Raw genomic sequence first — 26129 nt, 5'->3', positions numbered from 1 at the left:
AGTGACACATCACTGGAATCAGGCTCTGGGCTCCTACATCAGTCTGATTTCCAATTACACGTAGCAAAAACCTGTCGACAGATTCACTTTAAAAGCTTTTCTACCAATACATTTTTTTTTTTTTTTTTGTAGTACATGAATTGGTGTACAGAGCCGTGTTTTCTCTTTCCCCGTAGATGCTCGTGGTGCAGTCGGGCAGCTTTACCACCCTCCAATACTTTTTGCATAATCCTATTTGCACAATGTAATTGTGCCATTGTAATGCGTCCATTAGCTGCGTCCTGTCCGCTCTGCGCTCACATTTCTGCATACACACCAGATGCTCTGTATAAACACTGAGCGTCATGGACAAGTGCCAATAATGGGCTATTACTATTCATCATGTGATCTCTGCAGCTCATTATAGAGCTGGATTATCCTATACGACGTATCACTGTCTTGTTTGTTCATATTCCCGGTAATATAAAGACTTGTGATAAGCCGTCCAGCTGTTGCCGGCTCAGTCCTACCCCGCTAATGGCTGGCTAATAGTGCAGCTCGGACGCTATATTCTGTGATTGCAATGAACGCTTACATTTACACTGTAAATTCTCCATAACAAGCGCCAATTGCTAATATAGAAGATCGATCGGCACTTGTTTGCTATCATTTACATTGTTGGTCATCTTCTTTTTTTTTTTTTTTTTCTCCCTTGAGCGATTCCTCTCCTGTGCAACACATCCCCTGCTTATACAATGGGTAGCGCTGCTGAGAAATTATTTTTTTTTTCTTTGTGTCAACAAAATGAGACAAGCAAATCTCTATTTGCGGTTGGACTGCTGTGTTTTCTCCACTATTGGCCCACGTAAACGGCCCTTTAGGCCACGGATACAAGCTTAGTGTAAAGGAAACTTTATACTCTTGTTAGGACTGAGATTTGTGCATGAAGCCAATCAAGCTTCTTATTTAGAAGCTTGGAAAACTTGGCCCTGCTTTACTACCACTTCTGCTTTATTGTTTGCACACTATATAGCCCTCAAGGAGAACCATATAGTGCAGAGAAGCATTGGCACGCCTAATGCTATCACTGGTCTCTATATATCCTTTAACTCTGTCTTTTTGAGGTCCTGTGTATCATCTATGCACACTATTGTGTGTGTGTGTGTATGTATGTATATATATATATATATATATATATATATATATATTTTTTTTTTTTTTTTGTCTAGAAAGTGTCTTTAGAGTAAGAATAACTTATTAATATTTGGCTTTTTTTTTTTTTTTTTGTAGGCCCTGGAAAAGAATCGGCAATGGTTGGTATACGACCAGCAGCGAGAGGCGTACGTACAAGGGTTAATGGCCCGCATGGTTGATCTGGAGCAGCAAGTGGCAAATGCTCAGCAAGCCGAAGAAAGCAACTCAGAAGGTAGGAGGGTGCATGTTTGATTTTCTTCTCTCCGTACCCTACATCTGTGCTCCACTCACACCATATATTTTATATACAATCTAGGGGGCATATTTCCTGTATTTTAGTTAGGGTCTTTACCTCCCTTCTGTGAACGTTACCTATATTTTGGAACCCCTGATCTATACAATTGGGTGGAGGGGGAGGAAGGTGCCTATCAAAAACTTATGGACTAGTCATTCGTGTCTCAGATGGCGAAGACAGTTGTTTTTTTGTTTTTTGTTTGTTTTTTTTGCTTTATTTTAGTATTTGTGCAAAGCAAGGGGAATATGTATTTAATTGTCCTTAAAGGGAACCTGTCACCAGAAAAAATGCTATTAACATGCTCATATGTGGTTAATCTGCATGGTAATAACCTTATTAACCTGCCAGGCGCCCACACTTAGTTGAACGCTGCAGAGAGAAAATTGTTATGAATAGGTCACCGAGCACGACCAGGCTAAGCCACCAGAAAACCAGAGAGGTTGGTAACTAAGCGGATTGCAGACCCCTGATCCTATCCACACAACTAGCAGTAGCTGTGGAGCGTACCTACGATGCCCTAGATGCCTCGGCACAGCCGGAGAGCTAACAAAGCCTAAAGCAAGAAAGGTGAAATCTAAACTGTCCCGGAGCAGACCCCAAAGGAATAGATGGCCCCCAAACATATATTGTCGGTGAGACAAGATAAAAACACAAACGCTGGCAGAAAAATAGACTGAGCAAATGATGGGGCCCAAACTGACTAGACAGGAAAGACACTGTCTGCAATCACGCAAAAAACCCTGAAAAAACCAACACGTCTGATGCACAAGAAAACACTGAAGTCACACGACTTCGCACCCACTATATCAGCACTCTGGTATATACTGAAAGCCAAGCAAAAAGAGACCAATATAACAGGGGATAGAACAAACTGACACAAGCAGTAACATATGGACGGTGATCCAGCACAGCCCCAGCAGGAGCAAGCTGACCCGCAGAAAGCAGAGATAGACAAAACCAGATCAAATGCAAAAAGATTAGCAAATGAACGACTTAGCTGAACCATGCAGGAACAGAGCATGAGACATAAGACCTCAGAAGGCACAGGAAGAAAATCACAAGCATGGACTGAAGGAAGTCAGCTGTCTTAAATACTCCAGTCAGAAATTCCAGATCTCCAATCGTCGTCATCATTATCAGATGGCAAGCCTCTGTCAATCTGACCAGCTCCACTACCTCCAGTAACTACCGGAGGGAGCCCAGAAAGAGAATTCACAACAGAAAATGTACTTTATTCCCCCCGGCAGCCTTCGGGGTTCAGTCATGGCTCTGAGTATTCAGAGCGGCGTCTGTATTGTCGCCTCCAGCCCTGACTGACACCATACATTGGCGCCGGCTGTCAATCAGGGCCGGGGGAGCGGTAACAACCGGCGGTGCCCCCCCCCCCCCGATCGAAAACTGAACGCTGCAGAGGGAATAAAGTTAATTTTCTCCCCGCAGTATTTGGCTTAGTGCGGACGCAGGGCAGGTTAATACCTTTTTTCTGGTGACAGGTTTCCATTTGCAAGCTTTTCACATATCAAAGAAATATAACAAAAACTGCGGTCGTTAACATGTTCGCTGACTTCTTGTCTGTTGGGGCATCAACTTTTCTCCTGAGACTATAAAGTGCACTTGCGTTGCCAGCACTCGTCTGTCTGATTTGTACAACTACTGGTGGGAAAAACAGATATCTCTGTATTGTGCTACTGAATTGTTATTTTATACAGAGTAAAAGATCTTCAGACTTGGCATAAGAACAGTCAGAACCCCTTTAGCCTAGTAATCCTGAAGACAGGTTTATGGCTCTTGGGGGGGGTTTTGAAAGGGAAGAGAAAAAAAAACTGGCAAAAAAAAAGGATTTTTGGTACTCGCCGTAAAATCTTTCTTGGAGCCTTCATTGGGGGAAACGGGTAACCATGGGTGTATGCTGCTGACACTAGGCAAAAAAAGGAAAATAGCTCCTCCCCAGTAGTACACACCCACTGACAGAAACCAAGTACCTCAGTTAGTGTTAAAACAGTAGGAGAAGCAACCAAAAAGTCAACATCTGTACCAACCCAACAACAAAAGGCAAGTAGGCCCAAAAAGCGGTACAAACAATTAGGGAGGGTGCTGTGTCCCCCAATGAAGGCTCCAAGAAAGAGATTTTACGGTGAGTTCCAAAAATCCTTCTTTCTTTATCGCTTCACTGGGGGACACAGGTAACCATGGGACATCCCAAAGCAGTCCCAAGGGTGGGAAACAGAAAGATGCAAAGAAAGAGACCTAAGTCAGCCGGGGCGTAACCGCCGCCTGTAGCACCTGCCTTCCCAGGCCTGCAACAGATGAGGCATGGGTATGAACCTTTTAAAACCTCGTGAAAGTGTGCAATGAAAACCAGGTCACAGACGACCTTAAAGATAATATCTACCCCCTGGGAGATATGATCAGGAGAAAATTTGAGACATAGTCCCGACTTCCCCTATCTGTTGCGGGTAGAATTGGGTTAATCAAAATGATAATCCTTCCCAAATGTTTATATATGCTGGAACACATATCAATAAGGGTTTCTTTAAACAAATAAATAGTATCATGGCACCGTTTGTATGCGGATCGTCTAGATCTAGATTGAGTATTGGATCTCTGCAGAGGCCCAAAAATCAGGGTGGTTATGCTCTCCCGGACCTGTATTTATACTATTTAGCTGCTGAATTGCGTCATTTAAAACACTGGTTAATTGGAACGGGGCTCAGTAATGCAGAGGCACATCTCGTGCACTTTCTGGATGGACATACACCGTGGGCAATATTGGAAAGCTCACAGACCCCCCCCCCCCCACAGGGATTGTTATTTGCACATAATGTAGCGATAGAAATTTGGCAAGAAAGTAAGCGTATTGTGAAATTCACTGATCAGATTGGGGATGTTCAGATATGGCATAATCCCGAATACCCACACCTTCAGAACTTACAAGATCCAAAATCTTGGAAACAGGATGGAATAACACTTAGTCAAATTTTTGAAAATGGAATTTTATTATCGTTTGAACAAATGCATGTGAGATTTGGAGTCTCTTACAGAGAATTTTATAGATATCTGCAGCTGAGACACGCCATAATGTATCAATTCCCGTATTCTAGAATGAGAATATCTAAGTACCCATTGATAGGAATATTATCATCTCAGGGGCCTACGGGGATGATTTCCTCTCTACACCTTTTTATTGAACTCTAAGATTGCATCCACTCAGCTCGTTCTAGAAAGTAAGTGGCGCCACTTGATACCTTCTATCACTGATGAACAGTGGAATGACGCCCTGGAGGCACATACGATGGTGTCACCAGCTGCAAACAATAAATTAATCCAATTGTATATTCTTTACCAGTCGTATTTGACCCCAAGCAGACTTCATAAATTCGGTAGAAGAGTAATGGATGAATGCCATAGATGTGGGGAAACGGGCGGATTTTTGGCACTTTATCTAGAGCTGTGGTAGTATACGGGGGTATTGGAGTGATGTCATGTATATGTTAGAACAAATATTGGGAATACCGATTGAATGCACTCCTGAATTTATGTCTCCTGGGTGTTGTGGATGAAGAGATGTGGGTTCATTATGATAGAATATTTCTTTGAGAGATTTTATTTATGGCTAGGAAGGCAGTAGGCAGTGGTGTTGAGATGGATGGGAGGGAGATCCCCTTCGATTTAATCAATGGAAGAAATTGGTAAATGACATAATTCCTTACGAGAACATATATAAAAACAGAAAATGTCCCCAGAAGTTCCGTAGGATTTGGGAAAGGTGGTGTGACTCCCCTTTGACACACTTGGCTCCTAATGATATGGTCTCTTCAATTTCGAGAGCTGGTCCATGATGTGTATCGCTTCTAGACCATGCAAGCTTTGATTTTATGTGAATTTTAGAATGTGAATCTTCTATAATCCGACCTGATACGAGCTCAAGGATCCTAAATAGACCCTGTAAGCTAAAAGATGCAACGAATGGCATACTGTACTGAGTAAGAATATTCTGTTGTAACTGTTTTGTTTCTTATTACTGAAATATGATGATATGGTTATGTCACTATGAGTAACTCTGACTCTATATTGTAATGTTCTATGTTTGATATACTATGTTGTGGAATCCTTTAATAAAAAGTTTAAAAGAAAAAAAACAGGTTGCAGCTTTACAATCTGTAAAGACGAACTGCCCAGGCTGCGCCCACCGCCTGGGTGGAGTGGGCCTTTACGCTCGGAGGAGATTGTTAGTCCTGAAAGAGGTATGCCTCCAATATTGCCGAACCAAACGGGCAATAGTGGACCTAGAGGCAGGGAGTCCCTTACGACGACCTTCAGAGATGTTAACTTAGGGCATCAGAGAGGCGAAAGGAAGCCATCCTTGAGAGATATCTTCGGATAGCTCCGAACAGATCTAACTTGTGGAGGAACTTCTTCAGGGCTTGAACTGGAGAGGGACATGGAGAGAGAAGGACAATTTCTTCATTAATGTGAAGTGTAGAGACCACCTTATGTAAGAAGGGGTGGGGGGGAGGGATGGGAGGGAGGACCGAGATTTCAGTTATAACGTGTCAAATGTTTGGTATTGCAACATATCATGGGGGTAGAATTAAAATTCTAAGCTGGAACGTTAGGGGCCTCTCTAACGTCTCAAAACGGGCCGCAATTTTACAATATCTGCTGAAGCTGAGGCCCTCAGTGATTTGCCTCCAAGAAACACATCTGGTAAAAGACAAAGTAGCTATGTTACAAAAAAGATGGGTGAGGAAGGCTTATCACTCGACGTACTCAGCCTATGCTAGGGGAGTGTCGGTGTTAATCCACACTTCTACTCCATATGAAGAAGTGGAGGCTATAATAGACAAGGATGGGCAATTCGTGTTTATTGTATGTAGGATATTGAATAGATTATGTATTGTCTTTGTATATCCCTCCACCATTTTCTGGAAAAAAGCTACAGGAAATTCTGGACTTATCCGGGAAATGGACTGGGGTCCCGTTGCTTGTAATAGGTGATGTGAATAATACTGCAAATCATCATTGGGATAAGGGTAAACATATAGGGAGCAGAGAGGGAGGGAATGTGACACCTTTTGGAAACTACATGAGGGAAATTGGTTGGATAGACTTGTGGAGAGTTCGGAATATGGAGAATTACACTTACTCGTGCTACTCGGCGACGTATGGATCCCTGTCTCGCATTGATGTGGCTTTGGGAAATGAGGGGATGAATAACTTGGTACAGGAAGTGGAATATTTGCCCAGAGTCCTATCAGATCATTGTCCACTGGTGGTATCTCTACAATTGGGAGAACGGGGGAGGTTGACAGGTTTGGGATGGAAAATTCACCCCTTTTGGTTACGGTTGCTGGATATGGGAAAGATAGGAGAGGAACTGGGAGAATTCTTTAGGACAAACGAAGGTAGTGCAGAGGGTCATATAGTCTGGGATACTATGAAGGCGTTTTTGAGAGGGATTTTATTCAGAGAAGTGTCTCGATATAAGACTAGGTCTCAAAATCTAGACAAAGCAGTGATGGAGGAATTAAGGGCGGCGGAGGAAGCATTGGGTGCGCAGTGTTCAAAAGCTACACAGACCCACATGAGTGGCCCAGTCGGAAGTTAATAAACTTCACATCCGTAAGGCAGAGAGACGGCAGGCATTTCAGAACGAGGCATTCTATGCGGAGGGTGAAAAAGTGGGGCACCTGCTCTGTGATGGCTTCGGCACAACGGGAATCCTCACATGTGTATGCAATTAAAACTAAGGACGGTAATGTGGTTACACAGGGGGATCAAATTTTGGATGTATTTAAACAATTTTATAGTGAGCTATACTCCTCAAAGATACATAAAGGTCAAGAGGAGATGGACAGGTATCTGAGGGTGATTAAGCTTCCTAGATTAGGGAAGGAAGACAGAGAATGGATGGATAGGCCGCCTGCAGCGGAGGAGTTGAGGGTGGCACTGGCGGACGTGGCGGGTAATAAGGCCCCGGGGGCGGATGGCATTCCGGCAGAGGTGTATAAAATTTTTAATGAAGTAATAACTAAATTGGAGAAGGTATTTCATGAGTCGTTGGAGAGGGGAATGTTACCTACATCTATGAGAGAGGCCATTGTTGTGGTCATTCCTAAAGCTGATAATCCGGAGTCCTACAGACCAATTTCACTCCTTACGGCAGATGTAAAGATTTTGGCGAAGGCCTTGGCCAACAGACTGAACCACGTGATTGATAAAGTAATCCACCCAGATCAATCGGGATTTATGCCCAATAAATCTACAGCAATCCATTTAAGGAGGCTATATTTAAATATGCAAATTCCAGCCGAAAGTGCTGGAAAGAGAGTAGTAGTGTCTTTGGATGCCCATAAGGCCTTTGTGTAGAATGGAAGTACTTGTGGTCGGTTTTGTTGGGCCTTGGGTTCGGGCCTAAGTTTATATCTTGGGTGGGGTTGCTATACTCCTCTCCAACGGCAAAAATTAGAGTAAATAATGAATTATCTGATAGTTTCTCATTACATAGGGGTACGAGGCAGGGATGCCCATTGTCTCCGTTGCTGTTTGCCCTCGCCGTGGAGCCCCTGGCCACTAAAATAAGGGATGCACAAGAGATAAAAGGATTTGTCTATGGAGTGAAGGAGGAGAAGGTGTCTTTGTATGCCGACGATATTTTGTTATTTTTGGAGGACTCGGGGGAGAATTTGGATAACGCGGTGGCATTAATTGAGGAATTCGGGTAATTTTCTGGACTCAAAATCAATTGGGACAAATCGTGCATTATGCCCATTGATGAGGTAGATAGGGATATGGGGGAGGTGGAAAGGTCAGCAAAACTGAGGGTAGTTTCGAGATTTAAATATTTGGGGATACAAATCGCCCTTCCTTTGACTAGGTTTGAAGAACTTAATCTAAGCCCTTTGTTACAAAAAATTCGTTCCAAAATTTCGGCATGGAATAAATTACATCTTTCGGTAATTGGAAGGGTGAACCTTTTAAAAAATGATTCTGATGACACAGCTGTTATATGTACCGCATAACTCTCCAATTTGGATCTCGCAGGGTAGGTTCCGCAAAATTAAATCGCTGTTTGGCGAACTAATATGGGGGGGGGGGAGCCCACGGTATAAACAAGAAACTTTGCAAAGGAGGAAGGAGGTTTGGCGCTTTCTAACCCCTGGGTATATTTTTTATCAGCACGATGCCAGCATATTGGAGGATGGGGGGTGGAGACGGGACAGGGACAATCGCCCAGTAGTTTGAGATATTTGTTTGGAAAATGGCCTCTGGGGGGAGAGTTTGGAAGGGGGGCAGTTTTTAAAATTAGGCTCTCGGTTTCCTACTGTTCTCCTAATTCATAAGGTATGGGAAAAAGTTAAACAGATTAGGGGTGTCACGGGCCTTACCAAATACTCTCCTGTGTGGGATAATATAAATTTGCAAGAATTCAAGCAAATGGAAGGATTTGGGCCCTGGAGAGAGGCAGGAATCAGAAGGATGGGTCAGCTAATGAGTCAGGGGAGACTTAAGTCATTTGTGGAGCTACAATCAGAATTCCAGCTATCACATTCAAATTTATATCATTATAAAAGAATTCAGCATGCGTATCGGTCGCAATGTCGGAGAAAACTTATTGAGATCCAGATTGATATCACGCTGGCCTCTATTTTGGAGAACAGCGTGACAAGGGGGGCAATCTCAGAAGTGTATAGAGATTTATTATTTACCTTTCTAGTCAAACATCCCATCAAGTCTAGAGTGAAATGGGAAGTTGAATTGGGAGAGATAAATGACGATAGATGGTAATCTATTTTAGAATATGTGCCTAAGATCTCTATGAGCGAACCTGGGAGGATGTCTCAGCTATACGTAATTCATAGAGCTTACAGAACTCCCGATAGACTGTTCAAGATGGGTTTGAGGTCCGATTCCGAGTGTCCACGATGTTCGCAGGAACGGGCAGACATGCTGCACATGCTGTGGCATTGCCCTAGATTGTCTACCTACTGGACAGTTGTATTGAATCGGATTGAATTGATATATAGGTGTGTAATCTCCAGAGACCCTTTGGTCTGTATATTAGGTTATGTGGAAGAATTAGTAGCGGTATTCATGGTCAAACTGGCGATTGCTAGACTGTTGTTCATAGCAAGGACGTTGATTGCTCGGTTCTGGATCAGAGAAGAGCCTCAGACTAGACGAGACTTTCTTACGCAGGCGGAGCATATGATTTCATTGGAAAAAAGTATTTATACTAAGAGAAATAAACTCTATGTATTTCAAAACATATGGCAGCCATGGGTAGAATGGAGTTAGATTTGTGGGGAAGATGTATTATGATATAGATGATGTTCATAATAAACAGTTATATATGAATGTGGGAAAGAGTACCGGAATAGAAATGAGGAAGACACTGAGGGGGTCTCGGAGGGGGGGGGGAGTTTTGTTCATAAAAATATGATTATATGTGAACAATTGCTTGATGTCATATGTTATAATTGTTATCATTAATAAAAATGTATCTGATTAAAAAAAAAAAAGAGGATTGACAGTGGAAACTTGACCCTTAAGGGTATTGACCAATTGGTTGTCCACACTCCATTGAAAGAAGACCTTCCACTATCCGTGATACATAGGCGAGGATGCTGGTTTCCTTGCCCTAATCATGGTCTCAGTGACCTGTTGGGAAAGACCGGTCTCCGTCAGGACTGCGGCCTCAATGGCCATACTGTTGAATTCAGAGACTGAGAACTCTGGTGGTAGAGCTGGACTTTCAGGAAACCTTCATGAGCATGTTCACCAGCTTCCGCATACCAGGACTTTCTTGGCCAGTCTGGAGCTACTAAGATTATAGAAATTCCTTCCGCATTTATCCTTTTCACGACTCTCGGAATAAAGGGGGGAGGCGGAAAAAGATAAGGCAGCTGGAACTGAGACCACGGGGTCACTAGCACATCACAACCGATGACTAGAGGATCCCGGGACCTGGCTAAAAACTGAGGAACCTTGTGGTTCATTCGAAAAACCATCAGGACAGCGTCCGGTAAGCCCCATCTCTGGCATATTTGATTGAAAATGGAGGGATTAAGAGACCACTCGCCCGATGTGAGACCCTGAAGACTCAGAAAATCTGCTGCCCAATTTTCCACCTGGGGAGTGTGTACGGCTGATATGGTGGGAATGAGACGCTCTGCCCATCGCAGAATCCTTGTTAGCTTTGCGATCACCTGTTTGATACAAGTCCCTCCTTCATAGTTTAAGTAAGCCATGGCAGTGGCATTGTTGTGTGTTTTTTTTTTTTTTTGTTTTTTTTTTAATACATACCTGCTGGCCTGCTAGGAAGGGCTGCCAGCAGTCAAGGGCAAGAAAAAATTGCCCCGATCTCCAGGAGATAGATGGGGAGAGTGTCTACTTTGGGCATTCCAGCGACCCTGCGCTGAACAGTGAAGAAAGACGACTCCCTAATGGAGGAGACTGGCGTTGGTAAAATGGGCCGGTCCAGGAAAGCGGTCCTCCTGTCCCATGCCAACAAGAGGGCTAGCTGAAGGGGACGGATATGGAACTGGGCAAAGGGGGATGTCTCCATGGTAGTAATTATCTTCCCCAGCACTCTCACACCGTACCGTAGGGGGAGAGAAGCTGGTCGCTTTAGAGTGCGGATCCCTCGGCAGATGGATAAGAACTTCTCCTTTGGAAAGAAGACATGGGCTTGTGCCATGTCAAACCTCATTCCCAGAAACACCAGGCACTGAGCTGGGGTAAGGGAGGACTTCTCTCTAGATAATCCAGCCGAGACAGGCCAAAGTGTCTTAGGTGATCTGAAGACTCTGGTGGCAGTCTCAGCGGGCCTCCATCCTGAAATGACGGATCCAAACATGATGGTTCAATCGTTTGAGATCTAAAATCGGACGGAGAGATCTGTCTTTCTTCTGGACTACGAAAAGATTAGAGTAGAACCCTGAAAACTGTTCCGGGAAACGAATACGATTACCCCTGAGGGTAGCAGAGAAGAGACGACCTGAAGAACCCCTGGAGCCTGCGACGGATGTCTTAGCTGGCGAAACAGAAAGAACGTCCTCATGGGAGGGAAGCCAGGCAACGTCGACCACTAACAAACCAGCATCCCGGAATTGAAGAGGCCGTCTTTCCACCCTGTAAGATTCCCGGGTGGGGGGGTGACCCGTCACATTGAAGAGAACCTGTTGGTGCGGGACCCAGAGGGCTTGGAGGAGCGACCCTGTGGCCACCATTGGGATTCATGTTTGAAGGAAGGCTTCTTTCCCTCCCCTTGGGGGGAAGAGCCATCCTGCTGAGAGGAAGTCCCTGAAGAAGAGAAGGGCAGAAAGGAACGAAAATGACACGACCTCTTCGTATTGACTGGCCTGGGAAGAGGGGAGCTTTTTTCCACCGGTAGCATCCAAAATTATCTGATCCAGTTTGGATCTGAAAAACCTAGAGCCTGGAAAGGTAAGGTTAGTGAGACTTTTTTTGAGGGTGGATCTGTAATCCACACCTTCAGCCAGAGGATGCATCATATAGCAATGGTGCTGCTGTTTTCCCCAGCGGAGCAACTGGCCGCATCCAAAGATGAGGTCAGACGATATTTGCCGGCATGGGCAATCTGGTATGCCAAATCTGCCATCTCACCCAGAGAAGCAGCCGCTAGGATGCCCTGGGGAAGCATTCTTGCCCAGGCAGACATGGACTTTGCCATGGAAGACAGGCGGGAAACCGGCAAGTACTCCTTAGGGGGCTCTGTCAATCTACCAAGGAGGTCAGGGGAAAAAAGGATAGAATCTAGCTGCTTCTTTCCCGGGAAGCGCTTTTCAGGATGTTCCCTGAGTTTAGCCACAATAGCTGAAATTCCCTGTAATAGGGGAAAGTCTGGGAGGAACGTTTTGCCCGCTTGAACGAAACGGAGTGCCCCTGAACAGGTGCCTCGTTCTCCTTCAGATTCAGGGTTTGGGTAATTGCCAAGATAAGGCTATTGACCATATCCTGTGTCTTTGAGACTTGGTCCGAATCGGACTCAGATTGGGAATTCGCATCCGACCCAAAAGCCGCCTCCAAGGAGGGGCTCTGGGGTGAGGAGGGCATCCTGACATGGCAACAGCCCACTCTGGAGGGAGGGGTGTGCTCTCATCCCGGGCGTTAGAGTGATCCTGTGGGGCAGAACTGTGCAGAAAGGGGAAAGTGGACCTGAAGACCACTTTCTTTTGCAGAGGGCACAGGCGTAGTGGATCACAGTTGGCTTAGAGGGGAACGAGAAGCATAAATCTGCTGGGAAGGGCAACAGAAAGAGAGAGAGAAAAGGAGAGATGGATCCTACCTATATCAGGAATGACCAGCAGTGATCCTGTTGCTGCCTGTATCCCCCCCCCTGTAGCAGGGGTGAAGAGTCTCCGGCGAGTAGTGCAGGTGAAATCCTATCTGCCGAGGCACAAGCTAAAAGCGGAGCATCAGCTGTGCTGAGCCCCAGTAAGCACAACGCACTGCGGAGGGCGTGCCTGAAAAGTCAGCCAGTGAGAAGTGGAAGAAACCCCCCCCCCCCCCGATAGGCTGAAAAAAAAACTGGCAGGGAGCTCCGTATACTGCCTGTCTGCAGAGGCACAGTGCTGTAACGGAGCATTGACTGCTGGGCCCAGGTAAGTGCGACACTGCATTGTGCATGCCTAAAAAGCCGGCCAGTGAGGGAAGCGAAAGTACTCTTCCGATTGGTGGAATTGCCAGGGGGCGTGTACCGTCGGAGAGAGAAGTGCCAAAGAACCCCCCCCCCCATTCTCCTAACAAACTAATCCTCTATAATGCCACCACTCTTTCTTGTATTTAACCCCTTCACCCCCAAGGGTGGTTTGCACGTTCATGACCGGGCCAATTTTTACAATTCTGACCACTGTACCTTTATGAGGTCATAACTCTGGAACGCTTCCATGGATCCCGGTGATTCTGACATTGTTTTCTCGTGACATATTGTACTTCATGTTAGTGGTAAAATTTCATTCAAATAACTTGCGTTTATTTGTGAGAAAAACGGAAATTTGGCGAAAATTTTGAAAATTTCGCGATTTTTCAACTTTGAATTTTTATGCCCTTAAATCACAGAGATATGGCACACAAAAAACTTGATAACTAACATTTCCCACATGTTTACTTTACATCAGCACAATTTTGGAACCAAAATTTTTTTTTGTTAGGAAGTTATAAGGGTTAAAAGTTGACCAGCGATTTCTCATTTTTACAACACCATTTTATTTTTACGGACCACATCACATTTGAAGCCACTTTGAGGGGTCTATATGATAGAAAATACCCAAAAGTGACACCATTCTAAAAACTGCACCCCTTAAGGTGCTCAAAACCACATTCAAGAAGTTTATTAACCCTTTAGGTGCGTCACAGGAATTTTTTTGAATATTTAAAAAAAAATGAACATCTAACTTTTTTTCATAAAAAAAATACTTCAGGTTCAATTTTTTTTATTTTACCAAGGGTAACAGGAGAAATTGAACTGCAAAAGTTATTGTGCAATTTGTCCTGAGTACACAGATACCTGACATGTGGGGGGGAACGACTGTTTCGGCGCATGGCAGAGCTCAGAATGGAAGGAGCGCCGTTTGACTTTTTCAATGCTAAAATTGGCTGGAATTCAGATTGGACGCCATGTCACGTTTGGAGAGTCCCTGATGTACCTAAACAGTGGAAACCCCCTACAAGTGACCCCATTTTGGAAACTAGACCCCCCAAGGAACTTATCTAGATATGTGGTGAGAACTTTGAACCCACAAGGGCTTTACAGAAGTTTATAACGTACAGCGGTACAATTAAAAAATCATATTTTTTACACAAAAATGATCTTTTCACCCCAATTTTTATTTTTCCAAGGGTAACAGGACCCTAAAAGTTATTGTGCAATTTGTCCTGCGTACGCTGATACCCCACATGTGGGGGTAAACCACTATTTGGGCGCATGGCAGAGCTCGGAAGGGAAGCAGCGCCATTTGACGTTGTTGGCTGGAATTGAGATCGGACACGATGTCGCGTTTGGAAAACCTCTGATGTACCAAAACAGTGGAAACCCCCCACAAATGACACCATTTTGTATACTAGACCCCCCAAGGAACTTATCTAGATGTGTGGTGAGCACTTTGAACCCCCCAGTGCTTCACAGAAGTTTACAACGCCCGGGTGTGAAAATAAAAAATTCGTATTTTTTCCACAAACATGATCTTTTAATCACCATTTTTTTATTTTCCCAAGGGTACCAGGAGAAATTGGACCCCAAAAGTTGTTGTCCAATTTGTCCTGAGTATGCTGATACCCCATATGTGGGAGAAAACTACTGTATGGGCACACGTCGGGGCTCGGAAGGGAAGTAGTGACGTTTTGGAATGCAGACTTTGATGGAATGGTCTGCGGGTGTCATGTTGCCTTTGGAGAGCCCCTAATGTACCTAAACTATTGAAACTCCCCACAAGTGACCCCATTTTGGACACTAGACCCACTAAGGAACGTATCTAGATGTGTGGTGAGCACTTTGAACCCCCAAGTGCTTCACAGAAGTTTATAACACTCGGACGTGAAAATAAAGAAATCATTTTTTTTCACAAAAATGATATTTTTGTCCCCAATTTTTTATTTTCCTAAGGGTAACAGGAGAAATTGGACCCCAAAAATTGTTTTGCAATTTGTCCTGAGTAGGCTGATACCCTACATGTGGGGGTAAAACACTGTTTGGGCGCATAGCAGAGCTTGGAAGGGAAGGAGCACCATTTGACTTTTTCAACTCGGAATTGGCTGGAATTGAGATCAGACGCCATGTTGCATTTGGAGAGCCCCTGATGTGCCCAAACAGTGGAAACCCCCAATTCTAACTCCAACCCGAACCCCAACACGCCCCTAACCCTAGCCCTAACCCTAATGGAAAAATGGAAATAAATACATTTTTTTAATTTTATTATTTTTCCCTAACTAAGGGGGTGATAACGGGGGGTTTGATTTACTATTTATGGCGGTTTTTATGTTTGGCGGCTGTCGCATGCTAAAAGACGCTTTTTATTGTAAAAATAGTTTTTGCATCACCACATATTGAGAGCTATAATTTTTTCGTATTTTGACCCACCGAGTCATGTGAGGTCTTATTTTTTGCGGGACAAGTTGACGTTTTTATTGGTACCATTTTCGGGCACGTGAAATTTTTTGATCGCTTTTTATTCCGATTTTTGGGACGCAGAATGAACAAAAACCAGCGTTTCATGAATTTCTTTTGGGGGGGGTGCGTTTACACCGTTCCGCGTGCGGTAAAATTGATAAAGCGGTTTTATTCTTCGGGTCAGTACGGTTACAGCGATACCTCATTTAGGTCGTTTTTTATGTTTTTGTCGGTTTTATGCAATGAAAACTATTTTATATAAAAAATAATTATTTTTGCATCGCTTTATTCAGCGAGCTATAACTTTTTTTATTTTTTTCGCTGATGATGCTGTGTGGCGGCTCGTTTTTTGCGGGACAAGATGACGTTTTCAGCGGTACCATGGCTATTTATATGCGTCTTTTTGATCGCGCGTTATTACACTTTTTGTTTGGCGGTATGATAATAAATCATTATTTTTTGCTTCGTTTTTTATTTTTATTTTTTAAGGGGTTCGCTAAAGGGGTTAACTAATGGGACAGTTTTATAGGGCGGGTCGTTACGGACGCGGCGATACCTAATGTGTACTTTTATTGTTTGTTTTTTTTTATTATTTCCAAAAAATGGATTTATTGGGGGAATATTTTTTTTTTTTTTTTTCTAATTTATTTGGCGATTTTTTTTTTTTTTTAAATTATTTTTACACTTTTTTTTTTTTTTTTTCTTTATTAAATAGTCCCAGGTGGGACATCACTGTCCTGTGACAGATCGCTGATCTGTCACATCACAGATCACTGTGACAGATCAGCGATCTGACACAGGCACTGCAGAAGGCTTCCTCATGCCTGCGCTTTGCAGGCACTGAGGAAGCCAGCTTCCGAAGGCCCCCGTCGCCATCTTGGATTCGGGGGCCTGGAGGAAGGGAGTCCCCCGCAGCAGCGCTGCACATTGCGCTGCCGTGGGGGGCTCAGGGAAGCACGGAGGGAGCCCCCTCCCTGCCGATGCTTCCCTTTAACCCCCGGTACACCGCGATCGTGTTTGATCGCGGTGTGCAAGGGGTTAACGTGTCGGGGGCGCTCCGTGACCGCCCCTGACACATTGTGCCGGGTGTCGGCTGTGATAATCAGCTGACACCCGGCAGCGATCAGCGGCGCCGACGTACTATCCCGTCCCCGGTCATACGGACCCGGGTACCGTGGACGGGATAGTACGTCGGATGGCAGGAAGGGGTTAATGTAGACCCAGAGATAGGAGGAAAACAGGGAACTATAAAGGAGTATAATTGAGTTTTCCTTACCCATGTTCTTATCCATATGTAGGCACTCGCCCCTACGCGCGTTTCGCGGTCGCTTCCTTGGGGGGCCTAGATGTAGCTAGTGCCCCTCATAGCTGCCTTAAATACCCCGCATGTAGACACCATAGGCGGCGCATATAATGAGCGCAATGAACGCTTCCCCTGATGTTTTAACCTAAAATGTCCGGGAATCGTCCACGTCACGGGCGGCCTCAATGTCCCGAATGTGCTCACGTGTTCTAATGCGTAGTTCACGGGAAGGCAAACCTATGTAGATGAGATTACAACTACATGTAGCATAGTAAACTACATGCGTAGTAGAGCATGTAATGAATTCCCTTATATCATATACCTTGAGGCCGTCCGATGACGCGAAGGATGTGGATCTTACTTGGTTCCTGCAGGCATGTCACTTTCCACAAGGGAAGAATCCAGTCATTCTCCCCCCTCCCATTGAAAAGGAATCTAGATTTGGAGACATAATGACTAGAGACTAACGTATCTCTTAAGTTTCGTACCCGTCTTGCTGTCATCAGTGGATGAGGAGACAAATATTCAAGGAGGGGGTCAGTCATCAAAACCGGCCAGTGTTTTTATAATATTGTCCGCATCATGTTCCATTGCTGATTATATGTGGATATATATCGTATCTCCAAATTTTTTCCTTTTTCCTTACTCTTGTTATTTTGTGAAGCCAGAAGGTCACCCCTTGGTGTTTTTCGCTCTTAAATAACCTTTTTTAATGCTCCTGTTGCTGTAACCCCGTTCCCTAAACCTCCGCCCAAGGTCACTGGCCTGTCCCTCAGATAACACGTCCATAGTGCAAATCCTCCGAGCCCGAAGGAATTGGCCTGTACGGATGGCATTAATAGTCGATATAGGGTCCGCAGATAATGCGTGTAAAAAGAAATTTACAGATGTCTTTTTCCGATGTAAATTGGTCTCAATATGACCATCACCGCGCACCCTGATCTCCACATCCAAAAATGAAACCACCCTACGATCATACATATAAGTGAGTCTGATATTGGACCTGTTGCGGTTCAGACCCACCATAAAGTTATCAAGATCTTGAATGGAACCCTGCCAAATGAACAAAATATCGTCGATATAACGATACCATCCAAGGATTTGGGGAGCGGCTTCTGCGCCATCCAAGAGCAAACCCCTCTCCCAGTAACCGAAAAAGATGTTAGCATAGGAGGGCACACAAGCCGCCCCCATTGCTGTGCCACGTTTTTGTAAATGAAAACGATCCTTGAATGTGTAAAAGAAAAAAAAAAAAAAAAAAAATTATGGGTGAGAATGAAGCGCAACAGGTCCAAAATCGGCTCACGAAGATCTGGATCCAAATTGCTGGCTTCCAGATAAAATTCCTAAGCTTCTAGTCCATCAGTATGGTGGTTACTAGTGTAGAGTGATTCTACATCGGACACCACCAAGAACATGTCAAGATCGAGGGACAGACCATCGTGTCGCCTCAGGACGTCCGTGGTGTCTCTGACAAAGGAGGGCAGCACCTCCACTTGTGGTTGTAAGTAATATTCAATAAGTTTACAAATTGGGTTGCATAGCCCTCCAATGCCAGAGACAATGGGATGCCCTAGGGGTGAGATGGAATCTTCATGAACCTTGGGCAGGAGGTAAAAGGTCGGGACAACAGGAGCCTTAACTGCCTGCAGGTCCAAGAGTGGGCGCCGTTGGTGACACCACACTGCTCTCGATCGCATGAATGTGGGAAAACAGAGTGAGACATTACACCCTGTATCCCTAAAGATGAAGCACCTGAAAAACAAAGGAAAAAGATTAATAAAATACAACAGGTGACCTGAAAAGGAAAAAAACTGTGGATCTGGGATCAGATCCATGTCCGCCTCCTTCAGATACTAAGCTTAAACGGAGGTACTTGGTTCCTGTCGGTGGGTGTATACTACTGAGAAGGAGCTATTTTTCCTTTTTTTGCCTAGTGTCAGCCTCTTAGCAACAGCAGCATACACCCATGGTTACCTGTGTCCCCCAAATGAAGCGATAAAGAAAGTCTGTTTACATAGTGTTATGAGGTCTTGTTTTAGTTTAGAGTGACTCCATTTTCTTCACTTTATAATGCCTTATTGGCATTGTGTTTATTGCATGAACTCTAACACATCATAAAACATTTATCATCGTATTCATTCATGTTACGTCCTCAGACCCCTCTTTTATAATGTATGTAATCTTTTTTTTTTTTTTTTTTTTTTTGTGTGTGTTGATTTCATCAAAAGAAGATAAGCAGAAATACTATGACCGGCTTCTGCTCGCTGCGAAAAAGGACCTTGAAGGAGAACGACAGATAACGGCCCAGCTCAATTCTGAGCTTTCTGCGGTGAGAATGCAGCAAGAGGAGAAGAACAAAGAGCTTGAAAATGTATCCGCCACCTTAAAAGCCCTACGAGAAAGCGAGAAGGGACATCGAGAGGAAGAGCGGAGAAAGTTTAAGGAAAAAATGCAAAGGATAAAAGACGAACTTGATTTGTATCGTGAGAAGTATGAAGAGGAAAAGAAGATAAACTGGGATCTTTCTAATCAGGTACAAATCTTTTCTCTGGATGTTAAAATCTGATGGCGAAATACATGTTTAGAAAATTGGGCAATACTCTTGCCGAGGCTCAAGAAATTTGCAGTAGTAGTTTTAGACATCGGTTGTACTGTTGTATCAGCCACTAAAGTTTCTTTTTTTTTTTTTTTGTCAACTCTCCAAACTTGCTTTAGTAAATATTACCGGGATTGGGTTGTCTCTTGTTCCTTAGGGGGTAAAATTGTAAATTGCTTGTTAGAGATTGACAAACATTTTCCAAACTAATTTGTTCATCTCAAATTCGATATGAAGGTTGCACATTTGGATTCCCGAGCTTTTTTTCCTAAAAATCTGAAAGTCGGTCAAAGTTCAGTAAATGACAGCGTTCACTAAGTGCTCTTTAAGATGTCTGTGTTTCCTGTAGCAGCACGGGCCGCAAAATGTTCCCCACACATGCACACTAATGACACACGAATGCCATCACTGTGTCATTAGTGTGACATATACTGGTGCCTGGGAATCGCGGCAATACTGTTTGTGCTGTTCCCCGGCGTCAGGTGCTGAAGTGAATACAGCTTGAGGTTGGGAGTTGTATTCAACTGTTAACAGCGAGAGCAGGTGGGAGTATTCATCAGCCTGTGCTATAAATAAATAATTTAAAAAAAAAAAAAACAAATGATGTGGGGTTCCTCAGTATTTTTGATAACCAGCCAGGAAAAACTGACAGCTGTGGGCTGCAAACCTCAGCTTAAGCTAGGCTGGTTATCAAGGATAGAGGGGTCCCCATGCTGTATTTTTTAATTTTTTTCAATAAATTATTTATAAAAAAAAAAAAAAAATGTGGGGTCCCCCCATTTTTTTGAAAGCCAGCCAACTAAAACAGAGAGCTGGGGGCTGGTATTATCAGGCTGTTAAGGGGCCATGGACATTAAACACCCCAGCCTAAAAATAGCAGCCCGCAGCCTCTCCAGTGGCAAGTGGGGTTCATATTTGTGGGGTTGATGTCACCTTTTTATTGTCGACATCAAGCTCACGGCTTAGGAATGAAGTAATAGTAATAAGACACCTATCCACTATCCATTGTAAATGAACACACAGCCAGAATTAGGCTGCGTTCACACGTCGCTTTTTTTCGTGGCGGTTTTTAACGCGCGATTTTGCCGCGAAAACGCAAAACAAACAGCATCCCATGCATTCCTATGGGATTCCGCAATGCTGTGTTAATGCTGTGGATTTTCCCACGGCGGAATCGCATCTCGAAAAAATACGCAGCATGCTCATTATTTTGCGGAATCGTGGCGATTCCACCCACATAGGAATGTATTGTTCAGCTTACTTTCCACATGTGGCTGTGCACACCATGCGAAAATTAAGCAGAACATGTGCGGTTGGTACCCACGGTCTGGAGGATAGGAGACTGTCCTTCGGGCTGTGGGTACCATATCCCTGTAAAGAAAGAATTAAAATAAAAAAAAAATAAAAAAAGATTGTTATATTCACCTTCCGACAGCCGCCGATCTTCTTCACGCCTCTCTCCACGCTCCCGGCATCTTCTGGTCCCAGTAATGCCTAGCGCGAATGACCGCGACGTCATCGTGGTCTCGCGAAGCCGCGACGTCATCGCAGTCAATCGCGCTAGGCATTACTGGGTCCGGAAGATGCTGGGAGCGTGGAGAGAGGAGCGAAGAAGATCGGCGACCGTCGGAAGGTGAGAATAACAATCTTTTTTTATTTTTTACATCCTATCTTTTACTGCTGATGCTGCATGGGCAGCCTCAATAGTAAAAAGTTGGTCACACTTGTCAAACACTATGTTTGATAAGTGTGACCAACCTGTCAATCACATTTCCAAGCGATGCTTGAAATCACTTGGAATGCGCAAGCATTCTGTAAGTGAAAAACGCTTGTTTTTAGCGGGAAAAACGCATGCGTTTTACCCACGGTGGGAATTGCGGAAATTTCTGCGGCAATTCCGCAACGTGTACACATAGCCTAAAGTCTATTTATTTGAAATAAAAACAAAACACACTTTTTCCTTTTTTTATGTAAAATTAACATGCACATTTATACTCAATGCCCATTCCATTGAATCCTTTGTTTTCTGTAATAAAACAAAATTAAAAAACAATAATATCCCTCACCTGTCCATTGTTCTGTCTCACGCCGTAATATATGTCTTGGGGGTAAACCGTTTTCAACCTGGACAGTGCCAAGATTCAACCGTCCATACTGAGGAATGAGCAGCTGTGAGTGCAGCCTCAGTGACTAGCGTTGACGTCATCGAGGTTACCTGCGGTCACTGAGGCTTCGTTCCCAGCCTGGCCCCTGAACTGCGGTGACCTTGGTGAGATCACCGCTAGCACAGTGAGGAAAAAGTCAATATTTTTTTTTTTTTAAATTTTATTTATATTCAGTTGATGCCAATTTTCCTGGTGTCTGCCCCTAATTTTAGCTGTTTTGGCAGCTTTATATCCCCCGTTAAGGTGTTGTCTATGGGTTTGGCTTTGCCTCCCATTGAAGTCAATGGGGTTCGGTTATGTTCGTCGAAACATGTTTGAACATCGGGATGTTCGCTGAACCGAACCTTGAAAGGTTTGCTCATCTCTAGTGCTTGTAAAAAAAACAAGCAACGTGGCAATTTACTGCTTAATAATAATCCTTTCATACTTTCTATTAAGCAGGAAGTTTAGGGGGCGGTGTGCTCCTGGAAAATATAAGGACCCTTTAACATTGACCATAAAATAATATTCCTAGAGAGTTTTACTGTCTGTTATTTCTCCTGGAAATGGATGAAGAAGCTGACAAATATATTACCATTGTCCGAAACTTGCAATTAGTCATTATTCCTAATTTTCCAAGAGGAATGAAAGGGCCACATCACAAAGAGTTGTAAGAATTAATATTTTATTGGAAATTCCAAGAACTGCTAAAATGGGCATGTCCAAAGAGATACTCAGTGTTTTTTTGTTTTTTTTTAAACCCTTAAGGATTGGTCGATTTTTTTCATTTTTGAGCTTTCATTTTTTTTCCTCTACTTAATCTTTTTTTTCCCATTGATTTAGCTGTGAGAGGGATTATTTTCTTTAGTGGGAAGAGTTGTACTTTTGAATGACACCATAAAAAAATTCAAAGTGTGGCGAAATGGCAAAAAAAGCGCAGTTCGTCAATTGTTTTTGGGTTTTTTAGTTACAGCATTTATTTTATGTTAAAACTGACCTGACAGTATGCTTTATCCAGGTCAATGCAATTACCCAGATACCAAACATGTATAGTTTTTGTTTTATTTAAGTGGTGAAAAATAATTCAGAAATTTATAAAAAAAAATAAATAAATAAATAAAAAAAATTAAATATAATTTTTTTTGTTTCTATCGCAATTTTCTTGGACCTCTAACGATTTCAATTTTAGCAATATGGGGCTGTGAGGGCTTGTTGTGTTTTCTTTTTTTTGTGCCCCGAGTCATTGTTTTGACATATAGTTTTGGTCTGTATAGAATGTTTTGATGGCCTTTTATTACTTTTTTTTTTTTTTTTTTCTTCTGTTGCAGTGTACAGTAGATAAACTGCAATTCTGGTGCAGAAGACCCCTGGCTGTCATGACAACACATTGGTGTCACAGTCACGCTGATGGGGGGTTGGAATAGCACAACCCCCTGCCAGCGCATTTTAAATTCCTCTGTCATACGTTGACAGCGGTATATAATAGGTTAACAGCCACGGCCCATCATCTGCCAGGAAAGCTGCAGGCTTGGCGTGCGAGCTCACATCAAAGGCAGGGAGACGGCTTATGATGTACATAGAATCTAGCACCAGGTGGTTTCTATGTAATCTGAAAGTGGCATAATGTAGGGACAGAGACCCTGATTCCTGCAGTGTCACTTTCTAGGCTACTTGGTGCAGTTTTGATAAAATCCCTGTTTTATCTGCTATAGATCTACCAGTTCTCTGTATAACCCCGCCCACACCAGTGATTGGCAGATTTCCGTGTGCATAGGCAGAAAGCTGCTAATCGGTGGTGGGGGAGGGGTTATGCCGATGATCTCCTGCTGATAAAACACTGCTCAGGCCAGACCCTTGTAGCTGCGTTCCCAGTCCAGCCTGTATGGACATAAATTCACATCCTTGCATAGTCCAAATGTGAATCTTTCATGGTACAAACGTTGAATGGTCAGAGAGTCACACCAGTCAGGCTATCGGCCTGTAACTTCAGCAGTCTTCTCTGCATTAAACTAGGGCATTAAAACTATAGTTGAAGCGACGACTCTTGTTGTTTGTGAGAAGAGTTCAGTATCTACAAACATATTATAAGTTTGTCACTCCAGTCATCTTTTATTGGTAACGAATATTACAAAGTTCTCGCTACCTTGTGTTCTCAGATTCAGCGGTGCACTTCTGATTTAGAAAATGGGAAGATCGACCAACAAAATGTACAACAGCAGCTGAATAAAGTACTGAAAGAACTGAGGAAAACCCAGGAGCAGATCACGAAGCTGGAGCCGGCGGTAAGGCCAATATTTACAGCAGTTTTCAAAATAATAGCAGTCCAATATGACCGGATTAATCACTGTTTGTGGTATAAATTATATCACCACATGTCAAACAATTTACCAGTTGGTGCAGTAGATTCTAAGAAAAAACAAGACCCCGCATTCATGATCTGCATGTTTTTGAGTCTGTGTATTAGAATAATTAATTGAAGGGGGAGTGTTCAAAATTATAGAAGTGTGGAGTTCAATTAGTGAGGTCAATCATTCTGTGAGGAAACAGGTGTGAATCAGGTGGGCCTTATTTAAGGGTGAAGCCAGGAGATTTTGTACATGCATTTCTCCTTTAAAGCCTGAGAAATATGAGTCATTCTGGACATTTTTCAGAAGAGCAGCATACTTTGAAAAGTTGATTGGAGAGGGTAAAACTTTTTAAAGATCTGGAGACAATGATAGGATCTTCAGCTAAAATGATCTCCAAAGCTTTAAAATGGAAAGTCAAACCAGAGAGACGAGGAAGAAAATGGAAGACTAAAATTCAAATGGATGGAAGAATAGCTATAATGGGAAAGGCTCAGCCAGTGGTCAGCTCCAGAATGATCAGAGACAGTCTCAAGTTACCTGTGAGGACTGTGACAGTTAGACGCCTGTGTGATGCTAATCTCTTAGCAAGAAGTCCCCGCAAAGTCCCACTGTTAATAAAAAAAAAAAAAAAAGACAAAAAATTGTACTGAAGAGAATACAATTTGCCAAAGAACACATCAACTGGCTTAAAGAGAAATGGAGAAACATTTTTGGACTGATGAAACTAAAATTGTTCTTTTTGGATTCAAGGGCCACAGACAGTGCGTCAGACGGACCCCTGTTGTGAATTCGCTTTCTGGGCTCCCTCTGATGGTTACTGGAGGTAATGGAGCTGATCTGATTAACAGAGGCTTGCCACCTGATAATGAGGACGTTGATTGGAGATCTAGGGTTTCAGATTGGGATTTAAGACAGCCGACTCCCTCTAACCCTGCTGGTGATTTTCTTCTTGCCTCCTGAGGTCTGATGTTTCCAGCTCAGTCCCCTGCATGTTCAGCTAAGTGTTCATTTGCTATTCTGTTTGCATTTGATCTGGTTTTGTCTATCTCAGTTTTGTGCGGATCAGCCAGCTCTGGCTGGGGCTGTGTTGAATCACCGTCCATATGTTACTGCTTGTGCCAGTTTGTTTTTGTCCCTTATTAGATTGGCCTCTTTTTGCTCTGCTTTCAGAATATACCAGAGTGCTGATATAGTGGGCGAAGTCGTGCGACTTCAGTGTTTTTTGCATCAGACGTGTTGGACTTTTTGCAGGGTTTTTTGCGTGATTGCAGACAGCGTCTTTCGTTTCCTGGCCTGTCTAGTCAGTGTGGGCCCCATCATTTGCTCAGTCTATTTTCCTGCCTGCATTTGTGTTTTCATCTTGTCTCACCGACAATATATGTTTGGAGCTATCTATTCATTTGGGGTCTGCTCTGGGGCAGTTTAGATTTCCCCTTTCTTGCTTTAGGCTTACTTAGCTCTCCGGCTGTGCCGAGGCGTCTAGGATCATCGTAGGTACGCTACACGGCTACTGCTAGTTGTGTGGATAGGATCAGGGGTCTGCAATCTCCTTAGTTACCAACCTCTCTGTTTTTTTGTGGCTTATCCTGGGCCTGCTCTCCTCCTCGGTGACCCAATCATAACAGACCCCTAAACTCTGCATTCAAGCCACAGTACACTCTGAAGACAGTGAAGCATGGTGGTGCAAGAATCATGATATGGGCATGTTTCTCTTACTATAAGCCGGTCCTATTTACCACATACCAGGGATCATGGACTAGTTTGCATATATTAAAATACTTGAAGAGGTCATGTTGCCTTACGCTGAAGAGGATATGCCCTTGAAATGGGAGTTTCAACAAGACAATGACCCTAAACACACCAGTAAATGAGCGGAATCTTTGTTCGAGTCCAACAAAATTGAGGTAATGAAGTGAGCAGCCCAATCCCCAGACCTTAATCCTATAGAACACTTGTGGGGTGACATCAAAAATGCCGTTTCTGAGGTAAAGCCAACAAATGTCAAAATATTGTGGGATGTAGTGTAAGCATCCTGGACTGGAATAACAGATGACAGCTGCCAGAAGTTGGTTGACTCTGTGCAACATAGATGTGAAGCAGTTCTAAAAAAACTGTGGGTAACAACTAAATATTAGG

General features: G+C 43.6%; 1 protein-coding gene across 6 annotated transcripts in view; it reads left to right on the top strand.

Annotated features, from left to right (window-relative positions):
- Positions 1–26129, top strand: part of CEP55 (centrosomal protein 55) — a 62835-nt gene that overhangs the window by 23919 nt on the left and 12787 nt on the right. For 5 of the 6 annotated variants that reach the window (XM_073555839.1, XM_073555841.1, XM_073555837.1 and 2 more), the window contains 3 exons: positions 1270–1405; positions 19134–19438; positions 23802–23927. In XM_073555839.1, the coding sequence (XP_073411940.1) occupies positions 1270–1405; positions 19134–19438; positions 23802–23927 (567 nt within the window). The remainder of the gene's footprint in view (positions 1–1269; positions 1406–19133; positions 19439–23801; positions 23928–26129) is intronic. The other variant, XM_073555838.1, reaches the window with a different exon arrangement.

The sequence above is a fragment of the Dendrobates tinctorius genome, unplaced genomic scaffold (assembly GCF_039654945.1).
Source record: "Dendrobates tinctorius isolate UK_male_01 unplaced genomic scaffold, ASM3965494v1 ptg000230l, whole genome shotgun sequence".
NCBI lineage: Eukaryota > Metazoa > Chordata > Amphibia > Anura > Dendrobatidae > Dendrobates > Dendrobates tinctorius.
This window is presented reverse-complemented; position numbering and strand designations above follow the sequence as displayed.